The sequence below is a fragment of the Carex rostrata genome, chromosome 34 (genome assembly GCF_964058835.1).
Source record: "Carex rostrata chromosome 34, lpCarRost1.2, whole genome shotgun sequence".
In the NCBI taxonomy this organism is placed as follows: Eukaryota; Viridiplantae; Streptophyta; class Magnoliopsida; order Poales; family Cyperaceae; genus Carex; species Carex rostrata.
This window is the reverse complement of record NC_135951.1, coordinates 2,684,170-2,698,787: the sequence shown is the minus strand read 5'-3', so window position 1 is coordinate 2,698,787 and position 14,618 is coordinate 2,684,170. Positions and strand designations below refer to the sequence as shown.

Below are 14,618 nucleotides of genomic sequence, written 5' to 3'. Positions count from 1 at the left end.
TAATTCTCTCAAATGGATTCGAGTCCAAATCTTTGATGAAGATATCTGCAAGTTAATCTTCACTTTTAACATATGATGTTTCTATTTTTTTTGCTTGAATATCCTCTCTAATGAAGTGGCAATCAACTTCTATATATTTTGTTCGCTGTTGAAACACGAGATTTGATGTTATGTAACGTGCCGAGTTGTTGTCACGAAATATTTGAATAGGTCCTTGAGTTTTAAATCCCATGTCCGATAAGAGTTGGTTAATCCATGTCAACTCGATTGCAGTTGATGCCATAGCATGATATTCCACTTCAGCACTTCATTGTGCCACAATATTTTATTTTTTGCTTTTCCATGTGACTAGATTTCCACCTACAAATGTACAAAAGCCAATTATTGATTTTATGTCGAAGCTTCTGACCCAATATGTATCAGAGTAGCTACATATGTTGTTACAACAATTGTTTTTCATCCAAATGCCCTTACCGTTGCATTAATATTGTTACCTCAACGTTCAATAATGTTATACAAGTTATACACCATTTGAAAAAGTAGTAATTGATACATAGTTTTAGCTTCGCACGAACTAATTAATAAAATTTCTATTAAATTATAGTGCGAATAATTTGTGCAAGATTTACGCTTAATTAAGGTTGCAAGAACTCTGTACAATTATGAACAAATTTAAATTTTTGCAAAGTGAGAATCATACACGAAAGTGCGATCTGTTAATTACGTAAATTCTATTATTTCATAATTGTTAATTAATTGAAAAATTAGAAAATTAAAAGAATTATTACATGCTTTAAATACGTATGTGACATCATCGAAGATATATAGATGGGTGATACTTTTTTTATTATATATATCACTTTGAAGACCTTTCAACAAGTTGCTCTTCAACTATGACACTGACAGGTCCATTACCCAAATGCTGGACCATAAATTATTTGTAACAATTAATTAATTAAGATCATCCTCTTATATATAATTCAGGCCACATAGTCTGCTGAAGGCATCAATTCCATGAGAGAAGAAATGAATTATAATAAGTACTCTTCCGCCAAGTTATTGGCACTTGTGTTGCTGATTCTGGTGCAGTGGGAGAATAATGTATGTGTGAGCGGGTCAGACTCAGTACAGTGCAGGGAAGAGGAGAGGTTGGCTCTTCTAAACATCAATGCTTCAATGTCCATTACTATTCACTCTTTAGATGGCAAGTGGGAAGGCAAGGAGTGCTGCAGATGGGAAAGAGTCACCTGCGATCCAATCACCGGCCACATCACTCAACTTGACCTCGGTGAAATCTATGATGACAACTGGGTTTATAATGATCAAGGTGGTATATTACTAAATGCCACTGTGTTCTTGCCTCTTCATCAACTAAGATCTTTGTCTTTATCTAAACTTGGCATACACAATTGTACTGATGGTGCTGGTATGTAATATCTTCATGTAATTTCTTTCTTGTTTACGCATGCATTATGTATACCCAATTGTATTATAAGATGCGAATTTTCTAGTAGAACAAGTGCAATACAAAAAATAAAAAATAAACAAAAACAACCTCAAAAAATATATATTTATCTTAGTTTATTAGAATAACTGATTAATCTGAGGTTTAATCTTGTTAAGAAGAGAAGAAAGAAATGAGCAATTCCCAAGCTTATTAATTAAGAGAAAAATGAGTTTTCTATTTTCTGATCCAAAGCACCTTTTCGTCAGGATTTGAATCTTGGTCCAGTTTGACTAAGCTGCATATACTAGACCTCACACACAACAAACTGCCTAGAAGCATCATTTCCTCCTTAGCCAAAGTATCATCACTTTGAGCACTTTATCTGGATTTTAATAATCATATGGGAGACAGGATTTATGACATCCCTGTCAAAGGTAACCTCGATCTCATAAATGAACCATTTTATATTTATGACAACAAAAAAGTTTTCTTTTATTTTCTTAAATTTGATTGATATTTTAATGGAAAATTTTGATAGAGCTTAGTGCCCTAAATTTGGAGGTGGTTAGTCTACGGTACTGTGATCTAAATGGGAGTCTATATCATTGGAGTTCTCTAGATTTGGGACATTGGTCTTCTCTAAAAGCCCTTTCGTTGGCGTTCAATGATCTAAATGACACTTTCTCATTAGAAGGTAATTACAATGTAATACACAATTGAACTTTGTTGTCAACATGAAACAAGTTATATATATCATGGGACGTACATTGGTCTTCTTGCAATATGCATGAAAGAAGTTATAATATATGTTTGACATCATAGATGTTTCATATATGTTTGACATCATAGAAATTGCTCAAAATTGGTATAATATAGAACAGTAACAAAACAATAATATTCTTGTTGTCTGGCGCCATTAGATATCTTAACGAGCCATTTACTAATGGTAGGGCTGCAAAGAATAGTGAGGTAAGGACCCAGTTTTTTTTTTTCCCTTAATGCATCTCAAGGAAACTTTGCATTTTGCAGTACTTGAAGACTTGAAACGTTGCTTGGGCACTTTAAAATAATCTAAAGAGTCTTCCTTATAAATTCTCTATTTCATATCTTAACAATGAATATATATTTTTATTTTATGAAATTAAGTCCTAATTAAACTAATCTTTACTTTATCACTTTTTATGTTAGTTCTATATATGTGTTTCATGCATAAGACTGAGTCTTAAAACAAAAGAAAAAGAGAAAAAAAAAATGAAAACATAGAAATTAATAAACGTTATCTCACAATTGACCTCGTTGGGTTCACATAGATTAATCTTATTTGATGATCTTTCTCATTAATATTGTAGGATTATGCCTACTGAAGAATCTCGAAGAGTTAGATCTTTCAGGCAACCGTTTTACTGTATATCTTCCTCCTTGTTTGGGAAATTTTTCCTCTCTTAAGCTAGTTGACTTGTCATATAATCAATTTCAAATAAAATTTCCCTCCATTTTTGACAGACTTGTGTCCCTAAGATACCTTTCCCTATCCTATAACCAGTTTGAGGGGACTCTTTCCATGAGGTCATTTCTGAATCATTCTAATCTTGAAGTTCTAAGGCTCTCAACAAATATTACATTTCGAGTTGAAGTTGTAGATTTGCCTTTTCAACTTCAGGTTCTTGAACTCGCTAATTGCATTCTTGATGTTGAGCCAACTTTCTTGTATTCTCAATATAAGTTACAAGTGTTGGACCTCTCCAATACTGGCTCCAAGGGCCCACTTTCAGCTATGTGGTTGTTAGAAAACAATACAAACTTGATCAAATTAGATTTGCACAAAAATTTCTTCACAGGACCTCTTCAACTGTTGTTTTTAACACATAAAAAACTCTCATTATTGGATATATCTGACAACAATCTTAGCGAAGAATTACCGGCTAATATTACCACAAAGCTTCCAAATTTATTAGCTCTTAGCTTATCAAAAAACTCTTTTCAAGGCCCTCTTCCTCTTATGCCTACAAGCAATCTCCGAACTCTAGATTTATCTAGTAACAATTTGACTGATGATATACATAATAGCCTTTCAAGGATTCATCCTTCAATCCCCTCTTGGATGGATCTATCCAATAATAAATTCTATGGATCTCTCATTTACAACTTGAACTTTACTCAAGATCCAATATTACTACTGAATGATAATAATATAAGTGGAGAGATTCCTTTTAGCATTTGCAATGGCAGTTTTGAAGTGTTGGACATCAGTAACAATGAACTAAATGGTGTTTTACCTGATTGCATTAGAAGAGCTAATCTTTGGGCGTTGAAGTTAAGTGGAAATCATTTAGAGGGATCCTTACCAATGATGTGTGTTGAGCAAAACCATTGGTTGCTTGACCTTTCAGATAACATGCTTTCTGGATCAATTCCTGCTTGCTCTAATGAATCAGCCTTACAAATTATAAATGTGAGCCAAAACAATCTAACTGGAAACTTTCCGACAACCTGGCTTAATATTTCCGATATATATGCCATTGACATTGGGGAAAACTTTTTATCCGGAAAGCTTCCAATTTGGATTGGTATGGAATCCAATCTCAGTATGCTCCTAGCAAGAGATAATATGTTTGGAGGACCAATACCAGAACAAATATGTCAATTCAAATATTTAGGCATACTAGATCTGTCTCACAACAATCTTTTTGGAGAAATACCATCATGCATTATAGATATAGGATCAATAGACGATGATTCTACTTCCTTGGGTGTTTATGTACCAGATGATGGAGTGGTGGAGTTGAACCTTAATGATGCCAATTTTCTCTTACACATTAGAAATGCTGTTGAATTGGTTGATGAAGAATTACCAAACTTTGTAGTGGAATTTATTTCAAAAGGAAGGTTAGATTCCTATTTGGTAAAAATGTTTCAAATCCAGTGTATAATAGATCTGTCTTCAAACAAACTAGTAGGCAACATTCCCGAAGATATTGGTCGAATGGATTGGTTGATAACACTTAATTTGTCAAACAACCATTTAAGCGGCACAATACCAAATTCCATATCCAATTTGCACCAATTAGAAAGTTTGGATCTCTCTCACAACTCTTTCACAGGGAAAATACCGAGAGAACTGACTATACTAACCTCACTAGAATCCTTCTCTGTGGCATATAACAATTTATCTGGTCCTACATTAGGTGCGGAAGCACAGTTCAGTACATTTACTAATAGTAGCTATGAAGGGAACCCAAATCTATGCGGGCCTCCCCTATCAAAAAGTTGTGTCTCTACTCTGAACACAACACAACCTTCCCCAAACGAAATGAGTGATAGCCGAAGGTACGAAGGCACCGATTTTCTTATATTGTTCAATTCTTTCTCCCTTTTCTTTGTGGTCAGTTTTTGGTTGTTCATGGTTGTTCTTTATTTCAAAAGAAATTGGCGTTATCCTTTGTTTACTTTGGTGGACCAGTATGGTGATATTATATATGTGAAGGTTGTCCTTTCGACTAGAAAGATTGGAGCTGCTCGAACTCGAGAGGGGTAGTTGAAGGACCATTTGTTTTAGTTTTAATTTGGAATGATATGTTTTATTATATGTTTTCTGAATAAGTTCCTAATATTTATGTATTCTGTATTATGAATCTTTATAAACTTTTGACTTGGAAAAATATGTAAGACAACTTTTGTATATTTATTTTAATTGCTATGTTGACCAAGTCAACACCGAGGAGCTCATCCCTTGAGTGTTCATTCCGTAGTAGTGTAGTGTTGCCACTACAATTCACTCTGCAAGACGGTGGTTTAGATTGTTGCACTTCCAATTGGTGACTTCACTTAACCAATTCCATCTTTCCAGCCTATATATTCCTTCCTTTTCCCTAGTTGGGAGGATATGGGAGAGAACCGGGTAGGAAAAGTGCATACTGAAATTCAAATTTGGAATACAAAAATTGGTACCAAAAATGATTTTCGGTATTGATGGTTTTTTTAAGAAAATAAGTAATCAACCTGGTTTCCGATTTTTTTTTTATGATAGTTTATATAAATAAATCGCCCAAATCTGACAGGTCACCGGGCACGGGCCGGTGACGGTAAGAGACAGACATCAGTACAAAAAAAAAATCCATGATATTTCAGGAATAGTCAAAAAATGCATTTGAAGACTTTTTTTTATTCAAAAATTGTAATTAAAGATTAAATTCGGTGGGAGGATAGAGTGTGGGGACCGAATATGAATTTTAGATTCATTTTAAATTTGGTGGGAGGAGAGAATCTGTGAGGACAGAAACTAAATTTTGGAAATAAAAATTTCATATTTAATTTTATTTTTGGTTTCTCCTCATTTGATATTCTGTGGCCGGTTGAAAGGATTGGAGATAACCGGTAGGAAATGTACATACCGAAATTCAAATTCGAAATTCAGAAGTAGATACAAAAAATGATTTTGGTATTGATAATTAAAAAAAAAACAATTAATTCGGTTTCCAATGTTTTCTTTTATGATGGTTTAATAAAAAAAATTTGCCCATATCCTACGAGCCATTGGCCACTGATGGGAGTCTTCTGTATTAATTCAAAAAGATTTTGATAATCTTCTGAGTTAACGCATTTCGGTCATCTGATTTTAAAAGGAGCCAATTCGGCCATTACCTATACTTCAAAATGGTCTTTAATAATAGTGTGAATTTAGTCTGTATGAATCTTAAAATGTATCAGACGGTTAAGATGCATTTAACTCAAAAAATAATTTTTGTAGTTAATGGAGACGATAAGAATTCCACTAACGGTGATTGTATAACAACATTCAACAGGCCTATTGAAATCAAAGCTTACTAAAAAAATAAATAGAAGTGTGAAACTTGTAGATTATTAATCCTAATTAATAAGTATTTAATATTAGATAAATACACTGGTGCTGGTGCTGGTGCCTTCATTTCTGGCCATGCTTTGAAGATCAAAGCTTCATCAAGATGTAAAAACACATCTCCATGGCAAAAGATCTGGAAAGAGGATAGATAAAGGAAGAGAGAACAGAAACTTCACAAGAAAGTCCCTATGTTTATTTCCTTTTATAAAATCTGTTAAAAATTAATGCACAATATCAAAGCTATACTAACATGTTCCACTCGCATTATTCAAATTGCAGTATCTTTACATTGCATTTTATATGGTTCGACACAATTTATAAGCCCTCCAAACTTGTATCGATCAGTCTATTGTTTCAAACCCGGTTGATCTTTTACTTGTCGTTCTGACTGACCTGCCAGCATTGTTTCAGCTTCAATTGAGTGTCCAGTAGCATCGTCTTTGCGACCAATATATATACTCCCTGTACGAAGGTTTATGTTATGAAACCAAATATCTTGCCTATGGGCAGGAAATTCCTGCTAACAAGGTTCATCTGTCCATCCATTCTTGATCTGAAAGGTCATAATTATAATAAATGTATAGAAAATAATTGGTTTTGAGAAGACACAATTCATACTTTAATTATGACCGTTCAAATATTCATGGATGAAATGACAGAGAAGGTGCGAAGCTACGAAATCAGGAGAGGGACTCGAACACTCGACTTTTGGATTACAACAGTCTATAACTTATTCTCCTAGTCCACTCTACTACTGCTCCATCTCTCATATTCGGTTCATTAAGTTATTATATATATGCTCTTAATTGCTATGTTGACCAAGTCAACACCTAGGAGCTCATCCTTGAGTGTTCATTTTGTAGTAGTATGGTGTTGCACGTAACAATTTTGCACGTAACTCTTGTCCTGTATGAATTAAAAAGTGCTCCAAGACTTAGACACGCTTTGGGCTATTACCGGAAATTCAAGATTCACTTTCAAGACAGGCTGATCTATCTCTTGGGCTTCTCCATATGGCCCACGCTGGGGAGATAGAGATTTCCTCTGTAGTTTCTGAGATTTCGCTTTCGCTACAGCGACTAGTAGAACTTACCAGACGTTTGGAGACGACAAATCGAGTCATGACAGATTCTCTTGCTGGGGCCATATCTGATCCAGCAACGGCAATTTTATCTACTTCTTCAGAGTCGAGGGTAGATCCAATATCTGAGTCGAATCCGTTACTTCACATTTCTGATTCGTCAATTTCTGGTGGGACGGATGAGGCTCCGATAGCAAATACGGGTGTATCCTATTCAGCAGCGGTGTTAGGCTGCGCTGGGTCCCCTCCGTCTAAACTACCTCCACAACCCGATTCAGCTTTAAGCACCAGTTTAGATCCACCAAAACCCTCGCCTCCAGTTGCTTCACACCAGCCCCGATCTATCCGCTCCAAGCTCGATCAGATTCGTCATTCCTCCTCCACTTCTAAACCGATCTGTTTTAAGTGTGGGGATTCCGGCCATCGTGCAAACAACTGCCGAAACGTGGTCACGTGCTTCCGCTGTGGTAGTTTGGGGCATCGGTCTTATCATTGTCGAGCGAAAACTGGTGTTATGTTGAGGGATTCCCGTAAAATGGTTAGGCCGGAGGTAATGGAAGCGGCGCTCAAGCAGCCGTGTTTGACATTTTTGCCTAATAAAGCGATCAAGGATTTTGACGATGTGATTAAGAGAGGGATTGTGTTGAAAGATGATTTGGCTTTCGGCAAAGACTTCATCCAGTCTCATCTGGTCAAGGAATTTCCAATGAAGGATTTTGCTTGGACGCCTCGCCTGTTACGAGAGAACATGTTCTTGATTGATACACCTAATGTGCAATGGCGTGCTAGGGTTATTGCACAAGGGCAAATTGTTTTAGGTGATGTTGTATTTCAAGTTGTTACTTTTGATTTTCTTTGTCATGATGGAGGGAGTGATCCAGTCCAGGTGTGGGTGAATATTACTGGTTTTCCTCCAAAGTTATGGCGCCTACAGGAATTTAGAAGATTAGTAGAAAGTTTTGGAGGATTTTTGATAGATGTAGATCCTCGTTCTAGTGGTCACTATGATTTTTCAGTTTTGCGGCTTAAGGTGGGTGTTCCAGATGTGCGCTGTATTCCTGCCGCTAAAGTTCTACATTTTGTGGGGGATGCACAGCAACATAGGTATTATTTTCTGACTTTTGAGATAGATGGTTGGAAGCAAGGGAGTGGTTCTAATAACTTTAGGCAAAGGGTGTATTGGCAAGAGAAGCGAGGTAGGGATGATATGCTTGTTCTAGACACGGGCAACAAGGTTAGGAAGGTAACTGAGAGGAAGGGGTTAGGTCAGGGGATAGTAATAGGTGAAAGGAAATATGAGGAAGTGAACCGTAAGCCGATTGAGGAGGTGAAGGGGAAAGGTAAAGGTGTCTTGGTAGATGAACGGCAGGTGATTGAGGATGATGAGGATGAGGACCTTTTAGATAGTAATCCTTTTTCAGTTTTGGGTGAAGAACGGCCATCTGGGGATAGAACAGTAGCGACGATTGGAGAGTCTTCTATGCAGATAACAGTGGTGCCGCCACCAGTTCAGCCTGAGGTGCGTCATAGTGAAAGGCTGAAGGAGAAGCTTACTGGTGGGAAAGAGGCCAAGGGACTGTCTAAAGAGCAGAAGGCAACAAGCCAACAGAAGGGTTCCTTAACCAGTACTAAAGGGCAGAAGGACAAAGCAGCACCGGGTGGTTCAAAAGGTGCCAAGGCCACATCTTCAGGTATGGAATCTTTGGTCACTGAGTTCCCTTTTTCACATTTTTCAGATGTTGATGTTTTGGATCTATTTGAAAAATCTGGGTTTAAGATCAAAGGCACTGTTGATGATAAACTAAATATTATTCGTAAGCTTAGGGGATTTTCTAAAGATAATTTTCAAGCTATACTTGCTGATACTGTTCTTTTGGGTTCTTTATCTGACATAAAGAAAGGATCTGTAGTTTTAAAACAGGATTTTATTTCTTATATTGATCCGGGGTCTAATAAGTGTTTTAATGATGTTTAAAGTCATTTGTTGGAATGCAAGGGGATTGGGTATCCCAGTAAAGCGTCGATTTCTTAGAGATTTATTAGCTGTTAATAATGCAGATTTAGTAGGGATACAAGAAACTAAGCAATCAGATTTTAAAGTTCGTGTGTTAGGAGCCTTAAGTAGATCGATTACCAAATGGGTTATACTTCCTGCAGTTAGGACAGCTGGAGGGATTTTAATTGGGATTAATGAAGATAAATTTTCAGTTTTAAATACTTTATTAGGAGAATTTTCTGTCACTGTTCATTTAAAGAATAAATTGGATAATTTTGAATGGTTATTTACAATTGTATATGGACCAACAGTAGCTTCTAAAAGACATGATTTTTTAAAGGAACTAAGGGATATATCTAGTTTAGGTGTGTCAGCTTGGCTGTTAGGAGGTGATTTTAACATGGTTAGACGAAGAAGTGAAAGATTGGGTAAGAGTTATAACCACATAATTAGTTCTAATTTCAATCGGTTTATTTCAAATTTGCATTTTCTTGAGATATCTCTTTCTGATCGTAACTATACATGGGCTCGATCTTCCACTTCTACTTCTTTAGCTTTGTTAGATAGGTTTTTTTGTTCCATCGAATGGGAAAGGAAATTTGGGTCTTATATTTTGTCGTCTTTTCCTCGAGTCTATTCTGATCATTCTCCACTCTTGTTAACTATTGGCGTAGATATAGTTGGTAGGACCTTTAATTTTAAATTTGATAGGGCTTGGTTGAAGGAAGAAGGTTTTTTAGATAGGCTTGAACAATGGTGGACTGAGAGTGTGATTATAAGTAACATAGGAGAAAATTGGAGAATTAAGCTTCAAAGACTTCGTCAGAAATTAAGGGGTTGGAACTATAATTTAGTTGGGGAAAAAAAACAAATCAAGGCTAGATTAATTGACGAGATAGATGACTTTGAGATTAGTAATGAACAACGACATTTAGGTAATTCTGAGTTAGAGAGGTGGACTGCATGTCAAGTTCAGTTCAAACAAATTTTGAGTGAGGAGGAGTCTTATTGGCAGCAAAGAGCTCGGTTGCAATGGTTTTTGGAAGGGGATGTTAATACCAAATTTTTTCACATTTGTGCTTCAAATAGAAGGAGAAAAAATACAATTTTAACTTTAGAACATGAAGGGATAGTTATTAGTGATCCTGAGGCATTAAAAAATCATGTCACCACCTTTTATAAGAATTTATTAGGTTCTCAAACTACAAGAGATATATTTTTACAAGAGAATTTATGGGCTGTTAACGAACAATTAAGTGATTTGCACAACTTTGAGTTAGAAAAGATGTTTTCTTTAGAAGAGATTAATACTATTGTTTTTGCTTGTAATGCCTCAAAGGCACCCGGACCTGATGGGTTTTCATTTGCTTTTTATCAAGCTGGATGGGAGTTTATTAAATCTGATTTATATAAATTGTTTGCTTCCTTTTATTTCCATGACTTAGACATTTCCAAATTGAACCTTGCATATGTGTGTCTGATCCCTAAAAAGGAGATAGCCCCTTCTATTTCTAACTATAGACCTATAAGCCTTATTAATTGTAGTTTTAAACTTATAACTAAATTGTTGGCTGATAGGGTAGCAAAAGTTATGGATTTTTTAATTAGTGACACTCAAACTGCTTTCATTAAAGGGCGGTATATTTTTAGATAATGTGGTTTGTGCGAATGAAGTTTTACATCAAGTTAGGATTTCAAAAACTAAGGGTATTTTATTTAAACTGGATTTCGGAAAAGCTTATGATTTAATAAATTGGGAGTTTTTACAAGAAGTTTTAGGTGCTAGGGGGTTTGGTGAGAAGTTTAAGAGGTGGATCTCTGATATCCTTGAAGGTAGTAGAACATGCATTAGTTTGAATGGTAGTTTGGGGGCTTATTTTAAATGTAGAAGAGGGTTGAGACAAGGCGATCCACTGTCTCCCTTCTTATTTGATATTGTAGCCGAGATACTTAATAAGATATTGAATAATGCTAAGCAAGCCGGATTTCTCAAGGGCTTAGGGCACTTTGAAGGAGTTGGGGATGTTTTGAATTTACATTTTGCAGATGACACCCTTATTTTCTTAGAAGCAAATGATAAAATGGTAGAAGCTCTAAAGCTTTTGTTGTGTGGTTTTGAAAATATGACAGGTCTTAAAATTAATTTTCATAAGAGTGTCATGATTCCTTTGAATCTAGATGAATTAGAGAGTACTAGACTTGCTTCCCGTTTTGGATGTACGGTGAGCCAACTTCCCATTACGTATTTAGGAGTTCCTATTCATTGGAAAACTTTACCTGTTGATTGTTGGAATGTTTTAATTGAAAAAATTGAAAAAAAATTGCAGGGATGGAAAAGTAAAATGTTGTCTATTGGGGGACGAGTTACACTTTTAAACTCTGTTATTTCAGCAATTCCTTTATATTGGTTAGCTCTTTACAGGATGTCAGCTAAGATTAGACATAGGATAGATAAACTCCGACGCCGCTTCTTATGGTATGGAGGTAGTTCAGTTAGGAAAAAAATTTCTTTGGTTCTCTGGGATGTAGCTTGTGCAGATAAGTCTCAAGGGGGATTGGGGATTATTAATCTTAAAACAATTAATTCCGCTTTATTAGCCAAATGGTGGTATCGGTTTAATGACCCTATAGTTATAGGTAAATGAAAAGAGATTCTAAAAGCCAAATATGGACCGCAAGGGGTCCACTATCAATTATCAGCTTTTTGGAGGGATGTTCTAAAAATTAAACATATAGTTGAGTTAGGTTTTAGAAAGACTATTGGAAATGGAACCGAGGTGTTATTTTGGACTGGCCGTTGGCTGGGTGAGTGTCCTATTAGTGCTTTATTTCCTAATTTATTTTCAATTGCATCAGATATTGGTTTGACAGTAGCTTCAGTTTTAGGTAATGGTCAAATTAATCTCACTTTTAGACGACAGCTGACAGGGGCGTATAGAGACGAATGGATTACTTTGTTAAATGATTTGAGTTCAATAAATCTGATTCGAGATAAACTAGATGTTTTACATTGGAGATGGAACGCTACTGGTAGATTTACAGTTCATTCGTTTTACACTTGGCTTGAATTTGGTGGGGTGAAAAAAAAATATTTTGATACTATTTGGAAAGCCAAAATTCCTTTTAAAATTAAGATATTTTTATGGTTGGTAAAGCAAAAGAAAGTATTAACGAGGGTTAACTTGAGTAAAAGGGGTTGGCAAGGTGACGTAGATTGTCCTTTTTGTGGTGAACCAGAAACTGTTGATCATTTATTTTTACAGTGTTCTTTTGCTAAAATAATTTGGAACTGGATTGCTGAATATAACAACTTTGATTTTAATATTAGCACTATGGAGGAACTTTGGTTTATTGATGCGTTAATACCATTAAAAGATAGGTTATTAATAGAATTAGTAAGAGGGGCTGTTCTATGGTCTTTATGGTTGGCAAGAAATAAGTTGTGTTTTCAGGGAGTTAGAGCTAAACCTCGAGCAATAGGTGCTAAAATTATTTCTCTCGCAAAATTTTGGGTGACTTCAAAAGAAAATGGATCTGTCCTTAAATTATCGTTAGTACTTCCTACTGATGTGTTGCGTATTCCTATTTTTTGTGATGATTTGATTACACAGGAAGAGGAGTTGGATGGGAGAGTGCAGGAGCACAGGGTCCCTCTGCTTACAGATGGGTCCGACACACGGGAGGATGATGAAATTTGATACTATTGTGCAGACATTCTGTTTTTAGTTTTGAGGCTGTTTCTTTTATTAGTGTTTGCTAATTGGTTGGTTATTATCTTTGCCTCTTGGATTCCGGGTTTCTTCGCTTTGATATGCTATAGGTTAGTTTACATACATTCTACTGTAATTGATTGGAATAAGGAAGGACTGGTACCACTGGTACCAGTACTTGCCTAACATTGTATGGTTTCGATTTATGAAATCGGTGGAGTAGTCCACTATTATAAAAAAAATTGGTGTTGCCACTACAATTCACTCTGCAAGAGGGTGGTTTAGATTGTTGCACTTCCAATTGGTGAATTGACTCAACCAATTCGATCTTCAAAGTTTCTCTTTTAAATTTGTTGGAGTCCATGGATATCTTTCCCTACATTAAATTCCATGGGAGGGGAGAGAGTGTGGGGACTGAAAATGAAATTTAAATTAATTTTAAATTTGGCGGGGACGGAAAATAAATTTCAAAATCAAACATACCAAATTTGACTTTTCATTTCTCCTCATTTGATTTTATGTGATCAGTTGGGACTCCCAAAAATTGAAATTTGGAAATCAAACCGGATAGCAAAAGTGCATACTGAAATCAAACATACCAAATTTGACTTTTCATTTCTCCTCATTTTGAAGTCAAACATAGGAAATTTGACTTTTCATATCTCCTCATTTCGAAATCAAACCGGATAGGAACAGTGCATACTGAAATTCAAAATTGGAATACAAAAATAGGTACCAAAAATGATTTTTGGTATTGTTGGTTTTTGTAAGAAGCAAATAATCGATCCGGTTTCCCATTTTTTTTTTTATGATACTTTATATAAAAAATTCGCCCAAATCCTACAGGCCACTGGCCACTGATCGACGGTGGATTGTATAAGAACATACAACAGGCTTATTGAAATCATATTATGTCATGTCAACCAAGTTGCATGAGGAATAATCACTTCTGGAATAGTCACTTCAAGAGCGTTCAAGTGGGCCCAGTTCAATCGCCAGGAATAATCACTTCTGGAATAGTCACTTCAAGAGCGTTCAAGTGGGCCCAGTTCAATCGCCTCTTTCCCTCGTGGTACCGTGAAATTTATTACTTGAAAGCAACCTTGGCAAAATATCTAGATATTTTGGCTTTTGAACAAAACTTTGAATGTTCGTACATAACCTTTTACTTTAATTTTTTGTAAATATATTTTTATCTTAATTTTTGCAACTTCATAGGCAGTCAGTTTGTATTATATCTTCGTTTTCAAATTTCAAATAATTCATACAATCACTTTACATAAATTTCGTATAAAAATGTACTTGCAAACTAAATTTTATACTGGTATGAATGAGGGATTTTAGTTTGTTTTATGTTACTGTGATAAATCTTTCCTGTTTTATTTTTTCCATCTGTTAGACATAAGCAACTATGTAATTGAAGTGCAAAGGGGTTTTTTTTGTACTGGTGTGAATGAAATTCAACTGGCAGCATCTGCCGTGATATCGAACAAAAAAAAAATTATAGTTTTTAAAATCATTTTATT

At 35.5% G+C, this 14,618-nt stretch overlaps 2 protein-coding genes across 2 annotated transcripts; both read left to right on the top strand.

Moving 5' to 3' along the window:
- The first annotated feature begins 1,001 nt into the window (after positions 1–1,001).
- Positions 1,002–5,132, top strand: LOC144549138 (uncharacterized). The gene is made up of 4 exons (XM_078297875.1): positions 1,002–1,426; positions 1,714–1,881; positions 1,986–2,141; positions 2,797–5,132. The coding sequence occupies exons 2-4, from the start codon at positions 1,848–1,850 to the stop codon at positions 4,980–4,982; spliced, it is 2,376 nt and encodes a 791-aa protein (XP_078154001.1). The 5' UTR covers positions 1,002–1,426; positions 1,714–1,847; the 3' UTR covers positions 4,983–5,132.
- A 2,153-nt stretch (positions 5,133–7,285) lies between these two features.
- LOC144549171 (uncharacterized) lies at positions 7,286–13,156 on the top strand. Its single transcript, XM_078297904.1, has 2 exons — positions 7,286–9,077; positions 12,994–13,156. Exons 1-2 carry the CDS (start codon positions 7,319–7,321, stop codon positions 13,068–13,070), a joined length of 1,836 nt encoding a protein of 611 aa, XP_078154030.1. The 5' UTR covers positions 7,286–7,318; the 3' UTR covers positions 13,071–13,156.
- Positions 13,157–14,618: the final 1,462 nt, after the last annotated feature.

Bases quoted from the DNA above. Each gene is read 5' to 3' on its own strand.
- LOC144549138 (XM_078297875.1), top strand. From the start codon at position 1,848: ATGGGAGACAGGATTTATGACATCCCTGTCAAAG. The intron at 1,882-1,985 runs GTAACCTCGATC...AAATTTTGATAG, and splicing joins TTATGACATCCCTGTCAAAG to AGCTTAGTGCCCTAAATTTG. The intron at 2,142-2,796 runs GTAATTACAATG...TTAATATTGTAG, and splicing joins TGACACTTTCTCATTAGAAG to GATTATGCCTACTGAAGAAT.
- LOC144549171 (XM_078297904.1), top strand. From the start codon at position 7,319: ATGGCCCACGCTGGGGAGATAGAGATTTCCTCTGTAGTTTCTGAGATT. The intron at 9,078-12,993 runs GTATGGAATCTT...TTGATTACACAG, and splicing joins TGCCAAGGCCACATCTTCAG to GAAGAGGAGTTGGATGGGAG.